Here is a 24,690-nt window from a genome sequence, read left to right as displayed (position 1 = left end):
ACCTGTCAGAAGGAATGGTTGCCCTGCTGTACTGCCTTGTAAGGTCTTTTCTTCTGGGTTAAAAGAGTAAAACATAAACAACAACAGGACAACAGGGATGGTCCTGCTGCCAAATATTCTCATACATGTGGCCAGGCAAAAGGCCAATGTTAATCACAGTCTCCAGCACCTGCATACCCTCAGCTGGGGGGCTCAGTTCTCAAAGAGAAATTCATATAAGGCCTGTCAGCACCTTGCTGTCTGCCTCAGGACAAGGCTATCTAGGAACTTGCCTGAATGTTTCCCACATGCTACAAATCCTGCTTCTCAACATTTACATAGTTTTAGGATACTGTAGTCTCAAACTGTAGCACAAAATAATCCTTCACAACCTGTATTAAGAGGTAGGCTGAAATTCAAACACCTCCCAAAGTTAAAAGGAGGCACCTGTGTGATGCTCAGAGACATATGTGAAGAGAAGGTTCTTCAGTTAACAAAGGCTACCTTAGAGGCAACCAGTGCAGCTGCAAAGGTCTTCCATGTACCTAAGAGTCCCCATGTTTGGTTCAATGCTCTGTGGTCACCTTCCTGAATTATGGTAATTTTTTTTTTTAACATGGAAGCATTCACACATTTTCATTTTGCACTGGGATCCAAATTATGTGGTGAGTCTTAACTACTTTCCCTACCAAAGAGGAAATGGGGAGCCCAGTGAAGGGCCTGGATTCCTATAAGAGCACTTAAAATGGAAGACTGGTTATAAAACAGAGAAAGGTAAAAGTAAGAGCACAGTTTTATAGTTTATAAGGAAATTTAGCATTGTTTGCTAGGACAGAAGCCCATAATTTTAATTTCTCAAGCCATTATAAAATTTGGTACTTGGAAACACTGACTTTAATTTTATTGCTTTATGGACCTAATGCAGCCCCTTTCTGTTTCTGTAGTCTGGAAGAGTGGCCCCAAAGACATACAATTAAATGGTCTCAAAAGATACACAATTCACAGAATGACATAAAAAATGTACCACATAGTGTCAAAGCCAAAGTCTGAAACAACTTTCTCTGTAGTGATTTCTACTCTATGTCCCAAATGACAAGAGATCACTCTCATATTTGTCTTTCTCTTTACCTCAACTCACCATTCTGTTCCTTCTCAACCACAACCTTACTTCTTTCTCCCTAGGGTGATGTTAGTATCATCATACTTTCTTGGCAAGTATCTTTTCACATCACTAACCTTGAATTTTATCAGGACTGACTGCATAATTTGCAGGGCTCAGTGCAAAATAAATGTGGGCCCCTTGCTCAAAATTTTTTATACAAATTTAAGATAGCAATAGTAAGAGCATTAAACCATGCAAAGGGCCCTTCTAAGTGTGGGGCCTATGTGACTACACAGCTGAACACCCAAGAAGCCAGCTCTGAGTCTCAGTGGCCAAAATTGCATCACGTACCCATTCCTTAACCAATCACTGTTAAGTGGGTTGTCTAGTTTAGCCTTAGACTAAGAACTGCTCTCCTGGAGCTGGGCATAAATTCGTTTTCCCCTGTATCCGGTGACAAAGATTCATGAGGAAAACCAGGCTTCTTTTGAGTAGAAGTGAGGAAGGCATTGTTGCTGAGAAGCCAACAACATTTACTACATTATATGTCCATGACTAAGAAAGGGGAGGTTTTCTTCAGAAGCTCCCTTTGGAGCAAGCTCTGGTTCCTAGGGCCTTGAAGATCAAATCCAACCTACTTAAATCTGCCTACTCTTGAGTCCCAGGCTCCCATGCACTTCAAACCTCTCCTCTGCTGCCAACCCTTTTTACAGGTACCTGCAGGGGTGAAAAGATGTGATTCCTGTCCTCCTGATCATTATCCTCTAAGGAACCAAGACTAAGAGACTATAAAATACACAAAAAACTCAAATAATAGAAAAAATTTAAAGAAAAATGCTAATTAAAATCCACATGGTATTGCTAAGAGTTTGGGGGAATATTGGATTTACAAGCTAGGTACAATCCTCACTAGGAGATAGTATTTGCAGGGAGGGGGGTTGGGTGAGCCTGGTTGTGGTATTAAGGAGGGCACGTATTGCATGGAGCACTGGGTGAGGTGCATAAACAATGGAATTTTGGAACATATACACATACAAAAAATAAAATAAATTTAAACTAAAAAAAAGAACATACTTCTCCATGAAATATAATATTCATAAATGTTAAGTTCTTCCATAATTTTACTTTACTAGATTCATAGAAAAATAAAACTAAATAAAATTTAAAAAAATAGGAAAGGAAAAAAACAGTAAATGATTGCTGAATTCCAACATCATTAGGCGATAACTTATCCTTAGTTAAATTAGACAATATAATCAAAATTTCTAGATTATTTCATTGTTTTGGACAGACACTTAGTGGTGGTAATGAAAAAAAAAATCCAAGTACTTGGAAAATGTGAGAAATACAAGATTTTACATCTGGAGCCTCTGAGTTATCAGTTAAGGTTAGATCACCACATTAAGAGCAAGGTAGTAATACATTTAGGTGTGAATATATAATATGTGCAAATTATAATTCTAAATATGTTTCTCATATTTGGAAACTCAAATATGTTTTTCATGTGCTTTCATTTTCAGTGTAAGTTTAATTAGTTGTACCTGATTAGAAATTAAAAAGAAACTTTAAAGACATACTTTGAATTTCAATGATCTTCTGTAAAGAAACAACAGCATTCATATTCGGGGTTTGGTGGAGAATATCTTCGGCAAGTGGCTCCAGCTGCAAGAATAGTAGATAATAATGAGCAGAATATTATGACTTTATAGTAAATCTGAAAGAAGCAAAGCAAACTGAAACAATCCCACCCCAAAGCTTGCTTGAAGAACTAGTTAATATTTTCATTTTGCTGATAGCAGTTCTGAAAGTACAGCCAGTTTTATTTTCTGTTTTGCAGCCATGTAATTGAATTCCAAGGGGCTTTTCTATTGGTCACAAAACTAATCTATGAAGTCCGTGAAGCAGGTGCATGTCTGTGTATTATTCATTAGAAATCTGAGTTATTTGTGTAATTTTTGTAGGTTCTTTACAAACCAAATTCCATCATGTCTGTATATGCAGCTGGGCCCTGCAAACAAAACCTCAGGGAAGTTGCAGTACACAGAAAGTGGGCAGTCTATTATCTGTACTTTTGCAGTGTTTTTATATTCAACCACTTTACACTTCTGGACACTTCACAATAGAAAGCCATGAGACACAGCTGCTCTTAGCCAACTGCTATTAAATAAATGGTAGAGAAAATGTTCAAACAAAACCAAAGCTAAATAACAGTGCATTTTAAAGGGAAAATAACTGTGCATTTTCATTTAACTTCTACTGTTCTTATAACTATGCAGATGTCCATGTGGAAACATGGGACGAATTCCTGCCTTGCAAATATATAATGATCTTCTGGAATTACACTGATTTTTCAAGGACAAGCATAGCAAACAGTGCTTTGCAAGAAATGAAGAGGAACTTTAAGTAATTTATGGAGCGTTTTGGCAGAACTAAATCTGATGATACACCCTGGGAATACCTTGATGATATAGCTTGGTATACAGCACCAGGAACTGCATAGCCAGAACATTTGCAAACAAAAGGAAAGTAATAATAACAAAGGTATTAACAAAAAAAGGAGCTTTCTTAGAAAGTTTAAAGTCAATAGTCTCAAATTCAAACTGATGGTCAAATTATAATATGGCATGAAAAGGAACCGATGTCACCACACACTGTACTGAAATAGAAACTCAACTGTCTCTTCATCTGAAGAAAAGAACCTAAAAACTCAGGAATTCCAAGTTTCTACAGCATATGTGAGTGAATCTTCCCCCCAGGGTCTCTCTGAATTGATTATTCTATACTTCAGTCATGGAATCTAAAACAATAGCACCTTTCTTCCAGATGCCATAGGATAACCAACTAGCTTAGGGATATTTATACATGGGTAAATTCACTAAATACAACTTTCAAGAGTGTTTTTCTTAGCTGCCAAAGAAAAACCTTTAAAACATCAAAAGGTTATTTGCAATACAGTTTAGTGAGAAAGAAAGAAGTGTCAGTGTAAAGGCTATGTAATCTCAAGTTCTTCCAATTTTTAAAAATATTTTTGAAAAATCTGGTATTTTAGATAGTATCTTCAAGAATATGTTATCCTAGTAACAAGCTCTTAACTCAGAGAAACTAATGAATCATAGGCAGAATGATACTTGGAAAACTTATTCCAGAATTAGATAGTGTTGAGCTATCTTGCTTATAAATACTCTTTCCTTTCACTCTGTCTCAGAGATTAGAGAAAAATTTTAATAGAAATCAGATGGATTTTACTAATAAAACATTTTGAAACATCACTCAGTGTTCAAATATCTAAGAACAAAAGAACGAGGTGATTTCAGAATATAGCTTTCAAAAAGCTTTTCTGAGACATTAGAGTAAAAACGCTGACAAACTGAAAGGTGCTGGCTACTGCAAAGAAAACTACAGGAAGATCATTAATGTAAAAACCTCACTTCTGGAACTCTCTTGCATTGAGGTTTGTGGGCTATTTTTAAGACGTGGGTTATGCAGGACATAAATGTGATTCAGAGTACTGAGAGTAAAAATACAAACAACTCTAATTTGGAATCATCATTTGGATACGATAAAGTTGTGTCCACTTATAAAAGCAACCTAGAGAATTAAAGCAATTACACTGATAATTTAAACCTCCCAAACCATTTCCCTGCATGTTTTAGGTGAATGCCATTTAAACTTCAATAAATTGCCCCAATTTTCTTCATTTTTGAGGGTATACACACAGGGATGAATTCAGGAAGTTCTCAAAGTAGGTTCTTTATTTTTTCTTTGGTAGCTCTGCAGAGAAGGTAATAGGTAATACTCTGAACTGACAAGAAGGCAAATGTCATTGAGAGTCTGTTTTCATAAATTAAAACCTTGATAGAGGGACCACAGAACTGAGTTGTCTTTTCTAGAGTGCTGATTTAATCATTCACAATTAATGTGCTTGCTTCGGCAGCACATATAATCATTCACAATTAAAAGCACTAAAAACATCTGATTAAAGCAGCTATTTAACAAATATTTATAAGTATTGGTCATGATTAGTAATCTAATAACTAACTGTAATGAAATAATGTTAAATGAATAGTCATTTTTCTTAAATTTGGGCAAAATCATTGCCTACTGAAGCTAATCAATGTTAGAGTTATTAAAAAATAAGGATGTATTTTATGTAAATCAGAGTACTTTTGTATTTAAAAAAAGATAAAGCCGATGCAGATGTAGAAAATATCTCACACCCATCATGCTATTCCATCAAGTAATAATTATTATCAAGAGTAATAAGACACACTAGGTAATTTTAACACAATCTCTTGACACATGAAGTTCTCATGCAGCTTTATTAGGTCTAAAGCTTAAATGCAACCATTACTTATAGAACTTTATAGAAATTTTCTGACTCAGCGACAGGGACATTTATTTTTCTCCATTTTTTACACAAAGTGGCAATACCATATTGATGTAGTTCAGATGTTTGGTAAGTTTTACTTATCATGTAATTTCTAAGTATACAGCTATTTTGAAACACCATAAAATTGTGACTGTTACAATGTAGTAAATAAGTAATTTTCATATTCTTTAGAATCAAATCATTTTAAATAATCAAAAGTCATTTTAGTTGGCTAAGATGCATTTATAGAAATAGGCAAGAGTATCCCTGGAGAAGCTCCTGAGTAAGAGTTTTAAAACTCACTCTGTACTCATGAGACATGAAAATCAACTTTATTATTTTCATGATTCAGAACAGAACAAAGCTAAATAAAGATTTTGCAAATCAGTACATGAGGATAGATGTATATGTTAATCAAGCAAAGGATCTAACTACTCTCGTTAGCTTTTATGTTTCCCAAATATGTCAAGCATTTTCACACTTTTATGCCTTTATTTGTTCTATTTCTGCTAAATTCAATTTTCTCTATCCTTATTTGAATTGGTGACACCTTACTAAATCATCCAAAGACCAACATAAACATTGCCCGCTCTGTGATATCTTTTCTAAAATTCTGATAGAGCAAATTACTTCCATCTCTGTGCTATCTTTCCACCAAATATTCTTGCTTACTCTACACATTATTGTGGTAAGTCATGTCTGTCATTTTCTATTTTGTTGTGAGCCATTTAAAGGCAAAGATAGAACTTGGGATAAGGTGGGTATTTTTAAAATGTTGAATGAATGAAGGAAAGATTAATTGAAAGAAAACGTGACCCTCCAGAGCTAAGAGACTTAAGTGGACCAGGCTCTCCCTCTTGCTTGCCTGCTATAGTTGGGGTATGGTTTAGAGTGAAAGACTAGGAAATACAAGTGATAATTCATTTTTAAATCAATAAATTGATTTTAATTGATTTTTAATTGATTTTTGAACTTTAACTGATTTTTAAATTGAGTATCAATTTCTTTCTTTTTTTAAGATTTTATTTATTTGACAGACAGAGATCGCAAGTTGGCAGAGAAAGAGGGGGAGGCAGGCTCCCCGCTACACAGAGAGCCCAATGTGGGGCTCAATCCCAGGACTCTGAGATCATGACCTGAGCCGAAGTCAGAGGCTTTTTTTTTTGAAGTCAGAGGCTTTAACCCACCGAGCCACCCAGGTGCCTTGAGCATCAATATCTTTAAATTTATTAATTCCAGTAATGTATATATGAATAATCTTGTATAGACTTTCTACGTACACAATTATATCATCCATAAAAAATAATAGATTTGTTTACTCCTGTCCAATCTTTTTATTTTTTCCTACCCTGTTGCACAGTCTAGAACCACTGTGCAATGTTAAAACAAAGCAATAAGTGAGCATCTTTGCCCAATTTTTGATTTTAATGAAAAATTTCCATATTTCCCCCTTAAATCTGGTGCATACTGTAGAACATTTGTAAATATCTTTTATCAATTAATAAATTTTCCTTTTATTCCCAGTTTTTCGAAAGTAGTTATCATAATGGGGTGTTTAATTTATTAACTGACTTTTAAGCATCTATTGAAATGGCATACTTCTTCATCATTCTCTCAATGTAACAAATTATAATTACTTATTTTGGATTTTTTTTTGAAGATTTTATTTATTCATTTGAGAGAAAGGTGGGGAGAGAGAGCACAAGGGAGAGGGGAGAGGCAGGGGAGAAGCAGAGTCCCCGTTGAGAAGGGAGCCAGGCTAGGGCTGGATCCTAGTACTTGGAGATCATGACCAGAGCAGAAGGAAGGTGAATAACCACTGGAGCCACCTAGACACTCCTTATTTTGGAATGTTAATATGTTCCTGGCTTAAATACAACTTTGTTACAGGTTTTTTTGTTGTTGTTTTGTTTTTAATTTTTAATTTTTTATAAACATATATTTTTATCCCCAGGGGTATAGGTCTGTGAATTGCCAGGTTTACACACACAGCACTCACCATAGCACATACCCTCCCCAATGTCCATATGTTATGGGTTTTCAAGATACTGACAAATGGCTAATATTTTGCTTAGTGTTTTGGCTGCTATGCTTATGAGCAAGGTTTTCTTATGATAGTCCTTTCTTATAATGTTAAGTTTGAGGAATCATATAATACTGGTCTCAAGAAATCAGCTGTCAAGTGTTCTTCCCATCCTCTCCCTCCCTTTACTCTAAAACAGTATAAATTATAGAATTCACCGACAAAGCTATAGGGGTCTAATATTTTCTCTTGGTAAGTTTGGCATTCAAGATTCAATTTCATTAATAATTACAGTGCCATTCAAATTTTCCATCTTTCTGACTTGGTTTTTGCAAAGTTGTATTTTTGTAAGAAATTTTCCATTTCAAGTAAAATTTCAACTGTTTTTTTACATAACAATTTTTCTTTAATACATTAAAATCTGTTAATAAACCCCCCCTTTTTCATTTTGAGTACTGGTAATGCATAACTGTTCTTTGTCAATCAGTCTTCCTAGAGCTCTATCAATTTTGTTAATTATTTCAAAGAATGAAACATAGACTTTTACAAATCATATATTATACATTTGTTTTATATTTTATTATCTCCTCTCTTTATACTTCTTTTGCTTACTTCATATTTAATTTATTGCTTTGACTTTTTAACTTCTTCAGTTGTATGTTTCTCTCTTTACTTTTAAATTTTCTATTCTAATATACACATTTATAACTTTTATATTTCCCCCACATTCACTTTATATACATGACACAAATTTTAATATTTTGTATTTTCATAATCATTCAACTCAAAATATTTTCTAATTTTCATTGTGATTTCTTTGGCTCATGAGGTACACTGTATTTTGAAATTTCCAAATAAGGTTTTCCAATTATATTTTTATTTCAAATTATGTAACTATTTTTTTCAGTTTTGTTTTTATACTTCATTTTATTTTACATCATTGGTGTCTTACTTTTATTTTATTTTTCAGTAGCAAGAGCACTTAACATGAGATCTAACCACTTAACAAATTTTTAAGTGTACAATACATTATTGTTGACTATAGGCATAATGTCATAGAGCGGATCACTAGAGCATAATTATTCATCTTGCTTGACTGAAATTTCATGCTCATTGATTAGTAACTCCTCATTTCTCTTCCCTTTGGTCCCTGACAACTACCATTCCATTTTCTGATGCTATGAATTTGATTATTCTAGATACATCATGTAAGTGGAATCATGTAATATTTGCTTTCTGCAACTGGATTATTTCACTTAGCATAATGGCTTCAAGGTTCATTCATGTTTCACATATTGCAAAATTTCTTTCCTTTTAAATGCTGAATAGTATTCCATTGTATGTATAGACCACATTTTCTTATTCATTCATCTGCCAGTAAACATTTAGTTTGTGTCCACATCTTGTTCTTGGTAAATAGTGCTGCAATGATCATGGGAGTGTTATCTCTTCAAGATCCTGATGTTGATTCTTTTGGATAAATATTCAAAAGGAGGATTCCTATATCATATGGAAGTTCCATATTTAATTTTTTGAGGGCCCTGTATACTGTTTTTCAGAGCATTTTGCATTCCCACCAACACGAATGCAAGGGTTCCCTTTTCTTCACATTCTTGCCAATACTCATCTTGGGCATTTTTGTTAACAGTCATACTGATAGATGTGAGGTGATATCTCACTGTGGTTCTGACTTGCATTTATTGACAATTGTGATATTAAGAATTTTCTCATATACTTTGTGGCCATAATATGTCTTCTTTGACAAATTTCTGTTCAAGTTCTTTGTCCATTTTAATACTAGGTTATTAGTATATTTTCCTACTGAGCTGTTTAAGAGTTCTTATTTATTGGAGAGATGAACATCTCATCAGATATATATGGTTTGCAAATATTTTCTCCAATTCTACAGATTGCCTTTTCACTCTGTTCTTTCTTTTCCTGTACAGCTTCTTAATTTGATGTAGTCCTACTTGTTTATTCTTGGTTTTGTTGCTGTGCTTTTGGTGTCATACCCATGAAATCACAACCAAGACAAATGTCATGAAATTTTCCCTGGTTTCTTTTAGGAGTTTTTTAGTTTTGGATATTACATTTAAATCTTAATACGTTTTGAGTTCATTTTTGTGTATAATGTAAGATAAGGGTCCAATTTCATTCTTTTATAAATGGATATCCAGTTGTCCCAGCACCATTTGTTCAAGAGACTATCCTCTCTCCATTATGTATTCTTGGGACTCTTGTTGAAGATTAGCCGATCACATATGTGCTTTCTATTCTATTCGTTTGGTCTACAAATTTGTCTTTATGGTCCTGCCATACTGTTTTAATTACTGAAGCTGGAGGTATGAGGATGCCAGCTTTGTTCTTCTTTCTCAAGATTGATTTGTTTACTTGTAGTCTTTTGTGGTTTCTTATGAATTAAAGATTTTTGTTCTATTTCTGTGAAAAATATCCACTGAGGTTTTGATAGGGATTGCACTGAAATGTTGATCACTGTGTGAAGTTCGGGCATTTTAACAATATCAGGTCTTCCAATCCATAAACAAGGAATGTCTTTCCATTTGTTTGTGGTATGTAATACTGATTCTGGTTTAATTCCTTGCGGTAAGAGGTTATACTCTCTATGAATTCAATTATTTGAAATTTATTGAAATTTATTTTATGCCCCCAAAAATGGTTTGTTCTTGAAAACATTGTAAGAGTCCTTGAAAGGAATGATACTCTGTAGTTACTGAGTATGGCTTATTACATATTTCAATGAGGGCTAGTTTATTAAAGTATTTAAATCTATATACCTCATTTTTATTGTCTTCTTTCTCAATCAGTTTCTGAGAGGTATGTTAAAATCTGTACAAATGCATCAAGAAACACACATAAAATCTATTATAACATTGTACATAATGGCCCCCAAACTGAAAAATTCCCTATATTCATTAAAAGTAGAATAAATTTTAAAAATGTAAGTAGAATAAAGAAACTATGGTATTTTCCTATTCTTTTTATGAAGTGTAGTACTATATAACTACAAACGAATGAATTATAGCTAGTTGCAATAACATGGATGAATCTCACAAACATCATATTGAGCAAAATAAGTTATATACAAAGAGATATATATATGGTTTCATGTATATAAAGTTAAAAAAATAGGTAAATATATTATGTTAGAAAATAGGAAATTGGTTACTTTCAGAAAAGAGAAAGGGAGTATTAATTGGGAAAGAAAATATGGGGCCTACTGAAGTGATGAGATTTTATTTCCTGACTTGGTTGATGATTATATATGTGCTTGATTTGTAGTATTTCATTGAGTTATATGTTCATACCTTATACAGTTTTATGAATATTATACTTTACAGTCAAAGACATTTAAAAAAGAGTATGTTTTCTGACATAAGGGAATAGGGAAACTAAGTCTGGTTCTTGAGTCCATATTTTTTCTTCTATACTATCGTGCATTTTAGGAAAACAGTGAGACTATGAGTGTTTCAGCAAAAACAACAAGTTGTATTCTAGATACAGGCTATGAATTCACTTAAAAAGGGACTGAGAGATGCACTATAACATGCAAAGCAACACAGAAAAAATTCAGAAAGGGTTTAGTTGTCAGGATCAAAGAAATTGCAGAACTTTGGAAGAACATGATGATCAAGACCAAGAGGATAAGGAAGTAGTTTGCCATATAGACCTGACCTTCCAGGCGGATGAACTATTATCAATTCCCCAGTGAGGATGGATTGGGGGTTAAAACTCAACCTTCATTTAACTAATTGTCTTAGAGATGTTTGCAATTAGCTATACATGTTTAATTTGATTGCTTAAGTAAATCTGGTTATAATTTTATCTACATTGTGATTCATGAGTCACTTTCAAAATAATCCCTTTTATTCATTTGAAGTCACTGAAATCCTTGACCAAACAGATTGGGGGGGGGGGAACTAAATGAGGATGGATTCCATTGATAATCAAGTTACTACACTGACAGACTACTAAGATTATTCAGACTGAGTCTGCCTGAATCGTACCTACATGTGGATAATGAAGGGTGATATCACATGGCAATAAAGAAACATCTCTGGCCAAGAGGAATGATATAAATCTAACAAGTCTTATGAGAGTATCAGGAAAACCAGGAAACAAAGGGTAAGTCATGACCATGCAGCCCACATAAGATATTAAAGGCAACTTGAACAAAATAAGAGGGACATGCAGGCTAAAATCTGAGATTATTATTGAGGTTATTGCTCTATTTAATGCTAGGGTTACCATAACACTGGGGCACCTGGGTGGCTCAATCAGTTGAGTGTCTGACTCTTGGTTTCTGCTCAGGTCATGATCTCAAGGGTTGTGGGATGAGCCCAGCATCAGGCTCTGTGCTAGAGGGGAGTCTGCTTGGGGATTCTCTCCTCAAACCTTCTCCAACCCTTCCCCCCACTGCCCCCACCAAATCTCTCTCTTTCTGTAAAGTAAATAAGTAAATACTAAAAAAAAAAAAAAAAGCTACCATGACACAAAATATCAGCTAATGAATGGAAGAAGGAAGATTATGAAGAAGTCCCTCTATTCATTATCATATTCAAATAGTACCCCATATTTTCTCTGATATTGAACTATGGCAAGTTTGGACTTAGTGGCATAATTAAACACCTGTAGTAAGAACTAGCTAAATAATTAAAAATGAACTTAATGGTGAAAAGGAGGCATAGTGGTCTATTGGGAAGAGGATAATGAATACAATAAATTGGATAATTCACACTATCAATATTTTTAAGCTCTGAGGTAAGATTATAGATGTGCAATACAATGTGAAAACATTTCAAACCACAGGCGAGTTAGGGAAATAAATAAATAAATAGGTGCATGTTAAAATGAAGTTTCAGTAACATTGAAGGGAAGTCTGCTCAGTGCTTTATGTGTAGTTTCCTAACACAATGCCCATAGTTTAGATATTAACTTTTATAACAAAGGCTTAATTCATTCTATATGCCAAAAACCTTGTTTTCTTGTCCTTGTTTTTCAAATAAGCTTAAATTTGATAGTTATACTTGGTAAGTCAACCTGTTTGATTGTCTTCGATCCTATTTTTTCTCCTCTGCATGTGTTTTTAAATTTTCTCTTCTTTAATCTAATTTGCATTTTTAAGTTGCTTTTCCTTGGGGTTTTTGTTTGTTTGTTTGTTTAGTAAAAAAGATTTGTACTATACTCTTTTCCAATGTCAATTTTTCTGCTAAGAAGACCTGTTTCACATCATGTAGCAGTGGTGTGCTGGTAAATGTTTAACAGAAATAGCTGTAATTTGTAGCATTTGCTGAATTCCATGCTATAAATATTCCCACAAATGCCTATTTCAAGATACCAGTGTGATGTGACTGAACTCAGATATGAGTAGAGATATACACACACTTGGCTTTCACAAGCCACTGAGAGCTCCAACATATCACCGATAGACTATTGTTCTGTTTATTGATAATCAGAGGAAAACTTTGCCTAATGATTATTTCCTTAAGAAATTCTTTTTTTCTTACATGAGAGTCTGTCTTTTTCAAAAATTACATACTTTGTTGTTATTTCACCCCAAAGTATGGTGCTTATTTATGTCTTCCATATTTTCCACAGAAATTCCAATTCCTTATCATATTCCATACCACTGATCCAGCCTCATTATTTACTTTTATTCCATTCAAAGTAGCCTTTCCTCTGCCAGAAACAAAACAAACCCCAAACAGAGCCACCCACAATTTCAAGAAGTCTTAATGTCTTTACCTATGTATTTTTACTATAACAGATAAATCTTTTCCTTTGATTTTTGCTTGTCAAAATCTCATTTTTATTTAAGACCAAGGTTAAATGTTACCTCTATTAAAATATTCCTCCATCCTCATAGTTAAATACAAAAGGTCCTATATTACATCCCTAAGGTATTTTGTTTATATTGCTTTTAATGTTACTCGTATTAGAACTTTTTGGGGAAAAAAAAAGATGTCCAATAAAAAACTACTGAATGAATGGGAAGATAAATGAATGGTGAAATATGTCTGTTTCACCACTGAAAAGAAATGCTTTCTTTCTTTTATTGGTAATTGGAACCCTATGAAGTATATAGGTTCTCAGCCCACATTCCTTTTAACACCTTCTGGAAAGCCTAAAGACAAACAGTATATAACATCTACATGACGGAGTTTTGAATTACCAGTTATCTTCTACTTTATTTGGCCTTTGCTAAAACAGATAACAACAACAAAGTATCCCCATATCACTTTGGCTCAACTTCTTATAAACCTTATAGAATATAAGAAATGTAATATCATAGGCCATATCTACAACAGAAAGTATCTTTAAATAATATTTTCCAAAACATTTTTACTCTCTTTATTCCTATATTCTCTTTCAGAAAATGGATAGGATTCAGTCTAAGAAAGAAACCTTAGAAAAATGTTTTCTGAATTATCATACATTGTCCCTGTGTTCAATTCTCCCTTTCTCTACTCATGAATTCCAACTATTTACGAGATTATAAACTTTGCCAGATTCACACCAATTCCCCAATGGCGTCAGTCATACGTAATCTAAAGGATGAAAAGATGGCAAAACTTCTTTATTTAAAATCTAAAGGAAACAAACCCCTGACCAACTTGGAGAGTACCATCTCCAGAGTTCACCTCAGGGGTAGTTGTCAACACCTATTAGAGTTAATTCAAGGGACCTTTTCAGCATCCTTAGAGCAAAAAGTCACCTTGGGAAGATATCAACATATACAATCAGTAAGTGTAACCACTGCTGCTGAAATCCAAGTCAGAAAAAAAGCAGCTGAGCCACTATATAGAAGACTGCAATTATTATAAAGAGGAGGGGAAGGGAGAAAAAGGAACAGAGGAAGGCAAGAAGGGAAAGTGGGAAATAAAAAAAGATAGGAAGGTAAAAAAGGAGGGAAGAAGGGAGGGAAGGAGGAAGGAAGAGGGGCACCTGGGTGGTTCAGTTGGTTAAGTGTCTGCCTTTGGCTCAGGTTATAATCCCAAAGTCCTGGGATTGAGCCTGCACCAGGCTTCCTGCTCAGTGGGCAGTCTGCTTCTCCCTCTCCCTCTCCCTCTGCCCCTCTTCTTGCTTGTGCTCTCTCTCTCTCTCAAATAAATAAATAATAAAATCTTGAAAGAGAGAGAAAGAGGGGGAGAGAAAGAGGAAGAGAGGAAAGAAAGAGGGAGGGAGAAAGGGAGAAGAAGAAGGAATGAAGGAAGGAGTAAAAGACCAACCTTAATAAGAGTGAAGGAGATGTAAACAAAGCTATAGTCGATATTATAATAGCATCATATGGTGACAGATGGCAGCTACATTTGCAGTGAGCGTAGCGTAACATAGCAAAAGGCTGAATCACTGCTGTACCCTTGAAACCAACGTTAACATTGTTTGTCAACTCTACTCAAATAAAAAACATTTAAAAAAAAGAAAAAACATGCCACAGACTCAACTATAAGGGCTGAACCTTTAGTACCGGAGGCTGTAGCATCATCCCAACAACTTCCACATTGACAGCGTTTGTTTTTTTCTCTAACAAGCTTAAAACAGTCATTTATTCTGTTTTGACAGGTGGCCTTTTAATGGCCATGTTTCCAACTTACTACCCAAGGCTCTTCCTACTATATGTCCTCCCCTTTCTTTAACCTGCCTAAAGTTTTTCAATGTTTTCGTTTTAGATTCCATAGGAATGCCAACAGCTTAAGCTTTTCTCACCTCTTGGAAACATTTCCTTCAGGGGAAGCAACCCAGGGTGCTGTTAATTGGCTTTGCATAACAGTAGGCAAATTTGTCCTTAAATTAACTGTGCCACTGTTTGCTGCCACCGCCACCAGCACAAATGCAGACTACCAAAATCATCCCCCCCAAGAACCTCACACATATTTCTATTACTGATTCTAAAAATGATGCAACTATTTGCATAAAGACCTCTGATGCCATTCCAAGCAGCGTGACTCTTCTGATTTAGATAGTCACTTCAATTTCTTGCAAACCCCAAGCTAGTGTTTCTAAGGGCTTCCCTGAAGAAGTTCAAAAATATTCATCATACACTGATTGGACTGATAAAACTAAGTTCTGATCTTTGCCAAGAAAAAGAAAAAAAATGCACGTATGGTATGTCTTCAAAGTCAGTTGCCTCAAGGAATTTTCTGTACCATGCTTAAACCAGTTTTAATCCAATACTGTATTATTTTGACTGACCTTGTGCATATTTCTTAAAAGGACAGGTAAAAGATGTTTTGGTAACTAGATCACTCTCGTGATAAAAAATATTTAAAAGGAAAAATTCCTATTTTGGTTGCATCACTCAGATAACTTAATTTTTAAAAAATTAAGTTTTTTTTGGTACCCATCTATATATTTACACTAAGATGAAGAGCCAAAAGTTCCTGCTGATTTTATAATTCCTTTGAGTTATGTAATACATATTATTCTGCTGATAATAAGTCATATGAAGCAGGATTTTGCTATACTGACATGGCCTGGCCAAGAACAACAAGGAAAAGAAATAGCATTCAAAAAACTGGCAAAATGTTTATGAATTCTAATCTTCTACACATGAATAAATACATCTGACAAAGTGCAGAGTCCCTCAAAAAGGCCCTTCTTGACCTTCCTAATTTGAGTTCAATTGCACGTTCAGTGTTGAGAAGCCAAGGTAGGTTCTGCCAATGTTTTAAGCTAAAGCTTTACTACATTTTGCTATTTGTAAAAGTGAAATGCCAGATAATAAGTTATAATTGCCCTATTAATCACTTGAAAAGGGAGTTTGGAGGGAAACTGGGATTTGAAATTGCAATAATTGGTATTTGAAAGATTTTTTTTTAAATTCTCTTACCTAGACCTTACTACATAAAACTACTGTGAAAACTACATGTGTGCACTTTTTAAAATGATGAGGTACATGCAATATGCCTTATTATATATTATTTTTTTCTAAAAGAATGAAATTTAAAACTTCAATGTAGTCATGCTGTTAGTCATGATGACCTTTGAACTGGAAAAAATATATAGAAAGCCAGACCTTGGATTATAAATTATATTGTCAATGAAAGTGAGAAGAACTCTTTGTTTCTTAAGTTGTTTCAAGTATTACATTTTCATTTCCTTTTTTCAAATGAATTATAATGCACAACACACATGTATTTTTCTTCCATTTTTCATTAACAAAAAAAAAATCTTTTTTTTCCTAAGCTTTGTTCCTCTGCATACTGATAGATGTGACACACCAAAATTTACCTTTCAAAGTTCAATATACCAAATCCATCTGTTTCCCTTAAAGTATCTTGTGGGGAAATTTATAATCTTATTTATATTCCAAAGAAACCTCAATGGGAAAAAAGATATAGAAAATCAAAGATCATTTAAACTTGTCTTCCTTTAGTTCATGATACACAAATTTTAAATTGTGCTTATGCAATTAAAGATAGTCAATGAAAGAAGACAAGGTGGTATTTAGGGTATTATAATAACTAAAGCAAATTTACTACAAGATGTCCAGATATTACAGTTGATTAAACTGTCAATATAGCCAAAAATAATCATTTCAGTTGTAATTTACTGGAATTTTTGGTGCCTACACATCCACATGGGCATGTTTAAGACCGACCAATGACATTTTTATCCCTTCTTCTATCTCAAGCCTGGTCTTTTAAAAATGCAGAGAAAAGGTACAGTAGGTTTGAGAATAGGGCCCAAACTTTCAATTAGGGGACACTGTTCTAAAGCAACGTCACTAATTACTCTACAAAAACAGTCTGTTTGAGCTCTCGGCATAGCCCGTATTATAAAATGACCACAGACATCCCAGTCAAAAGGTCATATAGTGGAAGGAAGGTACAAAACACAACCATTTAGCTTTTTAGTATATTCAGACAAATTAAGAAAACCATGTAACTCACACAACTGACTAGAATGTGTTCTGAAATAAGTCATCTCTTAAAGAAAGAGACCACACCAAAAAAATTATTCCACTCTCACTGGAAATCCTCCCTTGGAAGAATAAAGTAGGCCAAGTATAAAGATTACTAGCACAAAGAAACAGAATCTCATTTGAATGAATGTGCTCAAAGAGAGCCAGTGAAATCCATAATTTCCTTTCACATAGTTGGAAAAGTACTTGGCTTTTGCAACTGGGTAACATTTTTTTCTGAGCAGGTCAATCATCCATGGAGCCACAATCCACAACCTACTGTGATTTTCTGCACATCTGGCATAAGCTTTATAATGTAAATATTAAAACCAGTCTGCTTCTCTAAAATGTTTCCATATTTAAAATCAAGTAAGTTGAGACTGTAGGTGAATATGCAAAATATGTTTTCTGGTAGGCAAATAGAGCAGCTCAACATTAACTGACAAGACAGAAGTAGCATTTTTTTTTTTTTTTGCATTTCTTTATTGCCATACATGCAAAAAAAAAATGCCCAGCATTATTTTTTAAATTATTTGTTCACAGGAAACTCAGGACTCTAATATTTGGAAAATATTAGACATTCTGAACTTTGTGTGATCTGAAATAGCAATGCACTAATAATAATAATCATTAGATGGCAACAGCCTTGAGTTATTGTGCTGTCTAATCTTATACAACAGAGTAAAGACTTAAAGATTGCTCAAGTTTTCTTTCTCATCTTTTCCTTAGTACATATTTAATTCAATAGATAAGGCATAATAGTCATGTTGAAGTACTACAGATTTGTAAGATAAAGATGACAATAAAACTTAGGTGTTCAGCATGTGGAAATAAAAAAAACACTTTTTCCCCCTTCATAAATACCACAGACAAAAGCGTAAGTCACTGTTAAAATATAATATGAATGACAAATTTAAAAAATGATTTTATGTTTATTTTGTAAGTGGTCATATTGTAAGTTCATGAAAAAAGTTAAAATATATAAAACAGTATTAACACTTGTATATATTCACTATAAAAAATAGTCACTCTGGAAAACCGTATGAAATTTCCTCAAAAAGGTTAAGAAGAGCTACCCTATGACCTAGGAACTACACTACTAGGTATTTATCCAAAGGACACAAAAATATGATTTAAAAGGGCACATGTACTTCAATGTTTATAGCAGCAATGTCCACAATAGCCAAAATATGGAAAGACCCCAAATGTCCATCGGCAGATGAATGGATAAAGAAGATCAGGTGTGTGCACACAAACACTTTATATACAAATTACATATACTATATATAAAATGGAATATTACTCAGCCATCAGAAAGAATGAAATCTCACCATTTGCAATGATGTGGATGGAACTAGAGTGTATTATGCTAATCAAAATAGGTCAGTAAAAGAAAGAAAAATACTGTATGATTTCACTCACGTGGAATTTAAGAAATAAAGTACATGAACATTGGGGAAGGGAAGGAAAAATAAAATAAGATAAAAACAGAGAGGGAGGCAAACCATAAGAGACTCTTAACTATAGTAAACAAACTGAGGGTTCCTGGAGGGGATATAGCTGGGGGTATGGGGTGATGGGCATTAAGGAGGATACATGATATAAGGAGTACTGGGTGTTATATGCAACTGATGAGTAACTAAATTCTACCCATAAAAATAATAATACACTAGACGTTAACTAAATTGAATTAAAAGAAAAAAAACAGCTGTGAAGATGGTCACTGAGATCAGGAAAGCAACACAGGAATGAAGTGAAAATGTCAAGAAAGAGATTGAGAATATTAAAAGGTACCAAACAAAAATCATAGAACTGAAGAATAAAATAACTGAACTGAAAAATTCAACAGAAGAGTTCAAGAGCAGACTAGATAAAATGAAAGAAACGATAAGTGAATTCAAAGACAGGTCAGTGAAACTCAACCCGTCAAAATAGCAAAAAGAAAAAAAAAGAGAGAAACAGTAAAGATAGCTTAAAGGACTTACAGGATACCACGGAGCAAATCAAAGGAATTACAGGAGTTTCAGGAGGAGAAGAGAAAGGACAGAAAACTTATTTGAAGAAATAGTGGTTAAAAATTAACCTCACCCTGGGAGAGAAACAGACATCCAAATATAGAAATCCCAAAGAGTACCAAATTAGATGGATCTAAAGAGACCCACACGAAGGAACATTAAATTTTCAAAAGTTAAAGACAGAGAGAGAATCTTAAAAATACCAAGAGAAAAGCAAATTATCACAGATAGGGGAATCTCATTAAGTTTAAGAGTGGATTTCTCAGCAGAAACCTCAGCAGAGACCAGAAAGGAGTGGCATGATATATTCAAAGTGCAGTAAGAAAAAACTGCTGATCAAAAATACCCTACCCCAAAAAAGCAGTCATTAAGAAGTGAAGAATAGATACAGTTTTGCAGACAAACACAAGCTGAAGTCTTCATCAGAATTAGATTGCCTTTATAAGAGTTGTTAAAGGAAGTTCCTCAAGCTGAAATGAAAGAATACTAATAACATAAAATGTTTGAAAGCATAAAATTTACCGATAAAAGTAAACATGTAATTAAACTCAGAATACTCTAATATTATAATGATAGTGGAAAATCACTTATAACTCTAGTGTAAAGTTTAAAAGACAAAAGTATTAAAAATAGCTATAACTACAGTAATTTGTTAATTGAATACACAATATAAAAAGTTATAAACTGTGATCTCAAACACATAAATTGTGGGAGGGAAGTGTAAAAATGTAGTTTCTATATACATTAGAGTTAGGATGTTATCAGCCTAAAATACACTATTAGAAGGTATTTGCAAGCCTCATGGTAACCAAAAGCAAAAACCTATAGAAGTATGCAAAAGACAGAGAAATCAAAACATAACACTATGGGAAATCATCAATGCACAAAAAAAGATAGCAGGAGAGGAAGAAAGGACTATGTAACTGCCAGAAAACAGTAACATAGCAATAGTAAGGCTGTACCTATCAATTCTTACTTCAAATTTAACAGACTGAAATCTCTAATCAAAAAACATAGAGTGGTTGAGTGAATACAAAGATAAGGCCTAACTATATGCTGCCTACAAGAGAGTAACTTCAGATTTAAGGATACACAGACTGTAAATAAAGGGATGGAGAAGATATTTCATGCCAGTGGAAACCAGAAGAAAGCAGGACTAAGTATGCTTATATCAGAAAAAATAGACTGTAAGTTAACAACTGTAATAAGAGACAAAGAATGTCATATTATGACAATGAGGTCAATTCATCAAGAGTATATTACACTTGCAAATATGTACCAACACAGGAGCAGCTAACCTTATAAAGCAGATATGAACAGACCTGAAGAAAGAAATACACATAAATACAATATTAGGGGACTTTAATACCCCACTTTCAATAATGGATAGGTCAGCCAGACAGAAAATCAATAAAGAAATGCTGGACTTAAATGATGCTTTAGACCATATGGACCTAAAAGACATATACAGAACATTCTACCCAACAGCAGAAGAAAATACATTATTCTCAAACACATATGGAATATTCTCCAAGAAAAATCATATATTAGGCCATAAAACCAGTCTCAGCAAATTTTAAAAGACCGAAATCATTCCAGCAAATTTTAAAAGACCGAAATCATTCTGACTACAATGGCACAAAACTAGAAATCAATGCAAAAAGAAAACTGGAATACTCATAAATATGTGGTAATTTTTAAAAAATATTTTATTTGTTATTTATTTGACAGACGAGATTACAAGGAGGCAGAGAGGCAGGCAGAGAGAGAGGAAGGGAAGCAAGCTCCCCAGCGAGCACAGAGCCCGATGTGGCATTTGATCCCAGGACCCTGGAATCATGACCCGAGTCGAAGGCAGAGGCTTTAACCCACTGAGCCACCCAGGTGCCCCAAGGTGGTAATTGAACAACATGCTCCTGTACAACCAAGGCATCAAGAAATGAAAAGAGAAATTAAAAATCTTGACACAAATGAAATAGAAACACAACAGGCTAACACTTATGGGATGCAGCAAACAATATAAAAAAATCAATGCAACTAAGAGCTGGTTTTAGGAAAAGATATACAAAACTGATAAACCTTTAACTAGACCAAGAAAAAAAGAGAAAAGCCTCAATTAATAAAATCAGATTTGAAAGAGAAGACTTATTACAGAAATCCAAAGGATCAAAAGAAACTACTATGAGTAATTATACATCAATTAATTGGATAACATAGAAGAAATGTATGAATTCCTAGAAACACAAACCCTACAAGAAGGAATTCTGAAGAAACAGAAAATATGAACAGACCAGTAACTAGTAAGGAGACTGAATCAGTAATTAAAAACCTCTTAAAACAGAGAAGTCTAGAATCAGATGGCTTCATTGGTGAATTCTACCACATATTAAAGTGCTAATATCCATCCTTTTCAAAACTGAATAGGTGGTAACATATCTGAACTCATTTTAGGAGGCCAGTAAATCCCAGTTACCAAAGCCAATAAAGGACACTACAGGGAAAGTAACTGTAGTCCAATATCCCCGGTGAACACCTGGTTGAGATGCAAAAACTCTCAACAAAAATATTAGCAAACTGAATTCAACATTACTTCAAAAGGACCATACATTGTGATCAAGATTTACTGCAGGGATATAAGAATGGTTCAACATACACAAATCAACCAATGTGAAACAATATATTAACACAATGAAGGATAAAAGTCACATGATCATCTCAACAGATACAGACAAAGCAACTGACAAAATTCAACATCTTTCATGATTAGAAAATTTCAACAAATTCAGAACAGAAGGAACGTACTTCGACATAGTAAAATGCCACATTATGACAAGCCCAGAGCTAACACCTTACCTAAGATCAAGAACAGGACAAAGATGCCTGCTTTCACTACCTTTATTCAAGATAGTATTTTAAGTATGATCTAGAGAATTTAAGCAAGGAAAAGAAATAAAAGGTATACAAATTGGAAAGGAAGAAGTAAAACTATCTCTAATTGCAGATGACACTATATATATGTAAAACCCTAAAAATTCCACCACAAAACTATTAGAGTTAATAAACAAAGTCAGCAATGTTGCAGAAGGCAAAATCAACATAAACAATCAGTTTTTATGTATCAACAATGAACTATCTGAAGAAATAAAACAATCCCATTTACAATGGTATCATAAACAATAAAACATTTAGAGATAAATGTATCCAAGGAAGTGAAAAGTCTACACACCAAAAACTACAAGATACTAAATGAAAGAAATTGAAGAAACAAGAACAAATATGCTATGTTCACTGATGAGAGGAGTTAATGGTAATAAAACATTCAAGTTACCCAAAGCAATCTATAGATTCAACCCAATCCTTATTAAAAGGTATTTTTTTATAGAGATAGGAAAAAAATTCTAAAACTCATATGATACCACAAAGACCCCAAACACATGAACGGATCCTGCAAAAGAACAATAGTGCTGGAGTCATTACATTTCTTGATTTCAAATATACCACAAGTAATCAATGCACTATGGTACTGGTATTAGAAACAGACACTCAGATCAATGGAAAGAAGAAAGGGCCCCAAATAAACTCATGCACATATGGTGGATTAGTTTTCAACAAAGGATCCAGGAATATACAATGGAGGAATAGTCTCTTCAACAAATGATTTTAGTACAAAAAAGAATAAAAGTGAACTCCAATCTTACATCATACACAAAAATCAATTTAAAACAGATTAAAAATGTAAATGTAAGATTTGAAACCATAAAATTCTTAAAAGAAAACATAGGGGGTAATCTCCTTGACATTAGCCTTGACAATGTTTTTTTGGATTTGACACCAAAAGTAAAGGCAACAAAAGTAAGCAAACAAACAAACAAAGTGGGAGTACATCAAGCTTAAAAACTTCTGGACAGCAAAGGTGAGTAAAATGAAAAGGTAACCTATGGAACAGGAGAAAATATTTGCAAACCATATGTCCTGTTAGAGGTTAATATCTAAAATATACAAAGAACTCATACAATTCAACAGCAAAACAAAAAACGAACAACAGCAAAAAAACAAAAACAAAGACAAAACCCCAAATAAGCCAATTAAAAATGGGCAAAAGGCCCAATTAGATGTTTTTTTAGAGAAGACATATCAATGGCCAACATGTACATGAAAAAGGTGATCACTATCAGTAATCATCAGGAAAATGCAAATCAAAACCATAATGAGGTATTACCTCATGTATTATCAAAAAGAAAATAGATAAATGCTGGTGAGGATGTGGAGAACAGGGAAAGTTTGAGCAATGTTGCTGGAAAGGTAAGATGTATAGCCACTATGGAAAACGCCAAGGAATATCTTCCTCAAGAAATTAAAACTGCATGTTTTATGCTGTATGATCCAACAATCTTATTTCCGGGTATATAGCTAAATGAAACAAAATTACTATCTTGAAGAGATATCTGTACTTCAATGTTTATTGCAGAATTATTTACAATTGTCAAGGTACAGAAACAAACTAAATGTCCATCAACAGGGGTGCCTGGGTGGCTCAGTCATTAAGTGTCTGCCTTTGGCTCAGGTCATGATCCCGGGGTCTTGGGACAAACCCCTGCATCGGGCTCCCTACTCAGCAGGGGGGTCTGCTTCTCCTTCTCCCACTCCCCCTGCTTATGTTCCCTCTCTTATTGTATCTCTCTCTGTCAAATAAATAAATAAAATCTTTAAAAAAATGTCCACCAACAGATAAGTGGATAAGAAAATGTGGTGTATATATGTGTATGTATATATATATACACAATAGAATATTATTCAATCTTTCATAAAGAAGAAAATCTTGTCTTTTTTTTTTAAAAAGATTTTATTCATTTATTTGACAGAGAGATCACAAGTAGGTAGAGAGGCAGGCAGAGAGAGAGGAGGAAGCAGGCTCCCCACTGAGCAGAGAGCCCTATGTGAGGCTCGATCCCTGGACCCTGGGATCATGACCTGAGCTGAAGGCAGAGGCTTTAACCCACTGAGCCACCCAGGCGCCCCAATCTCATCTTTTTTGATAACATGGACAAACATAGAGGGTATTACACTAAGTGAAATAAGCCAGACACAGAAAAAAAAACATTGCATGGTATCACTTATTCTGACCACTCCCCCACTGAAAAAAAAGTAGCCGAACTTGTAGAAACAGAGGATAATAGTGATTGTCAGGGGCTGGGGGTGGGGGGGAGGGGAAAAGGAGATAATAAGATAAGGGGAGTAATAAGGAGAGGTTGATAAAAGGTTTTAAACTTTCAGTTACAA

General features: G+C 34.1%; 1 protein-coding gene across 15 annotated transcripts in view; it reads right to left on the bottom strand.

Annotated features, from left to right (window-relative positions):
* HDAC9 (histone deacetylase 9) overlaps window positions 1-24,690 on the bottom strand; it is an 872,408-nt gene that overhangs the window by 50,026 nt on the left and 797,692 nt on the right. For all 15 annotated transcript variants that reach the window (XM_044246154.1, XM_044246156.1, XM_044246162.1 and 12 more), the window contains one exon: window positions 2,659-2,743. In XM_044246154.1, coding sequence (XP_044102089.1) covers window positions 2,659-2,743 — 85 coding nt within the window. The remainder of the gene's footprint in view (window positions 1-2,658; window positions 2,744-24,690) is intronic.

The sequence above is a fragment of the Neovison vison genome, chromosome 4, assembly GCF_020171115.1.
Source record: "Neovison vison isolate M4711 chromosome 4, ASM_NN_V1, whole genome shotgun sequence".
Lineage (NCBI taxonomy): Eukaryota > Metazoa > Chordata > Mammalia > Carnivora > Mustelidae > Neogale > Neogale vison.
Note: the sequence above shows the minus strand (reverse complement) of the source record. Positions and strands in the feature narration are given on the sequence as shown.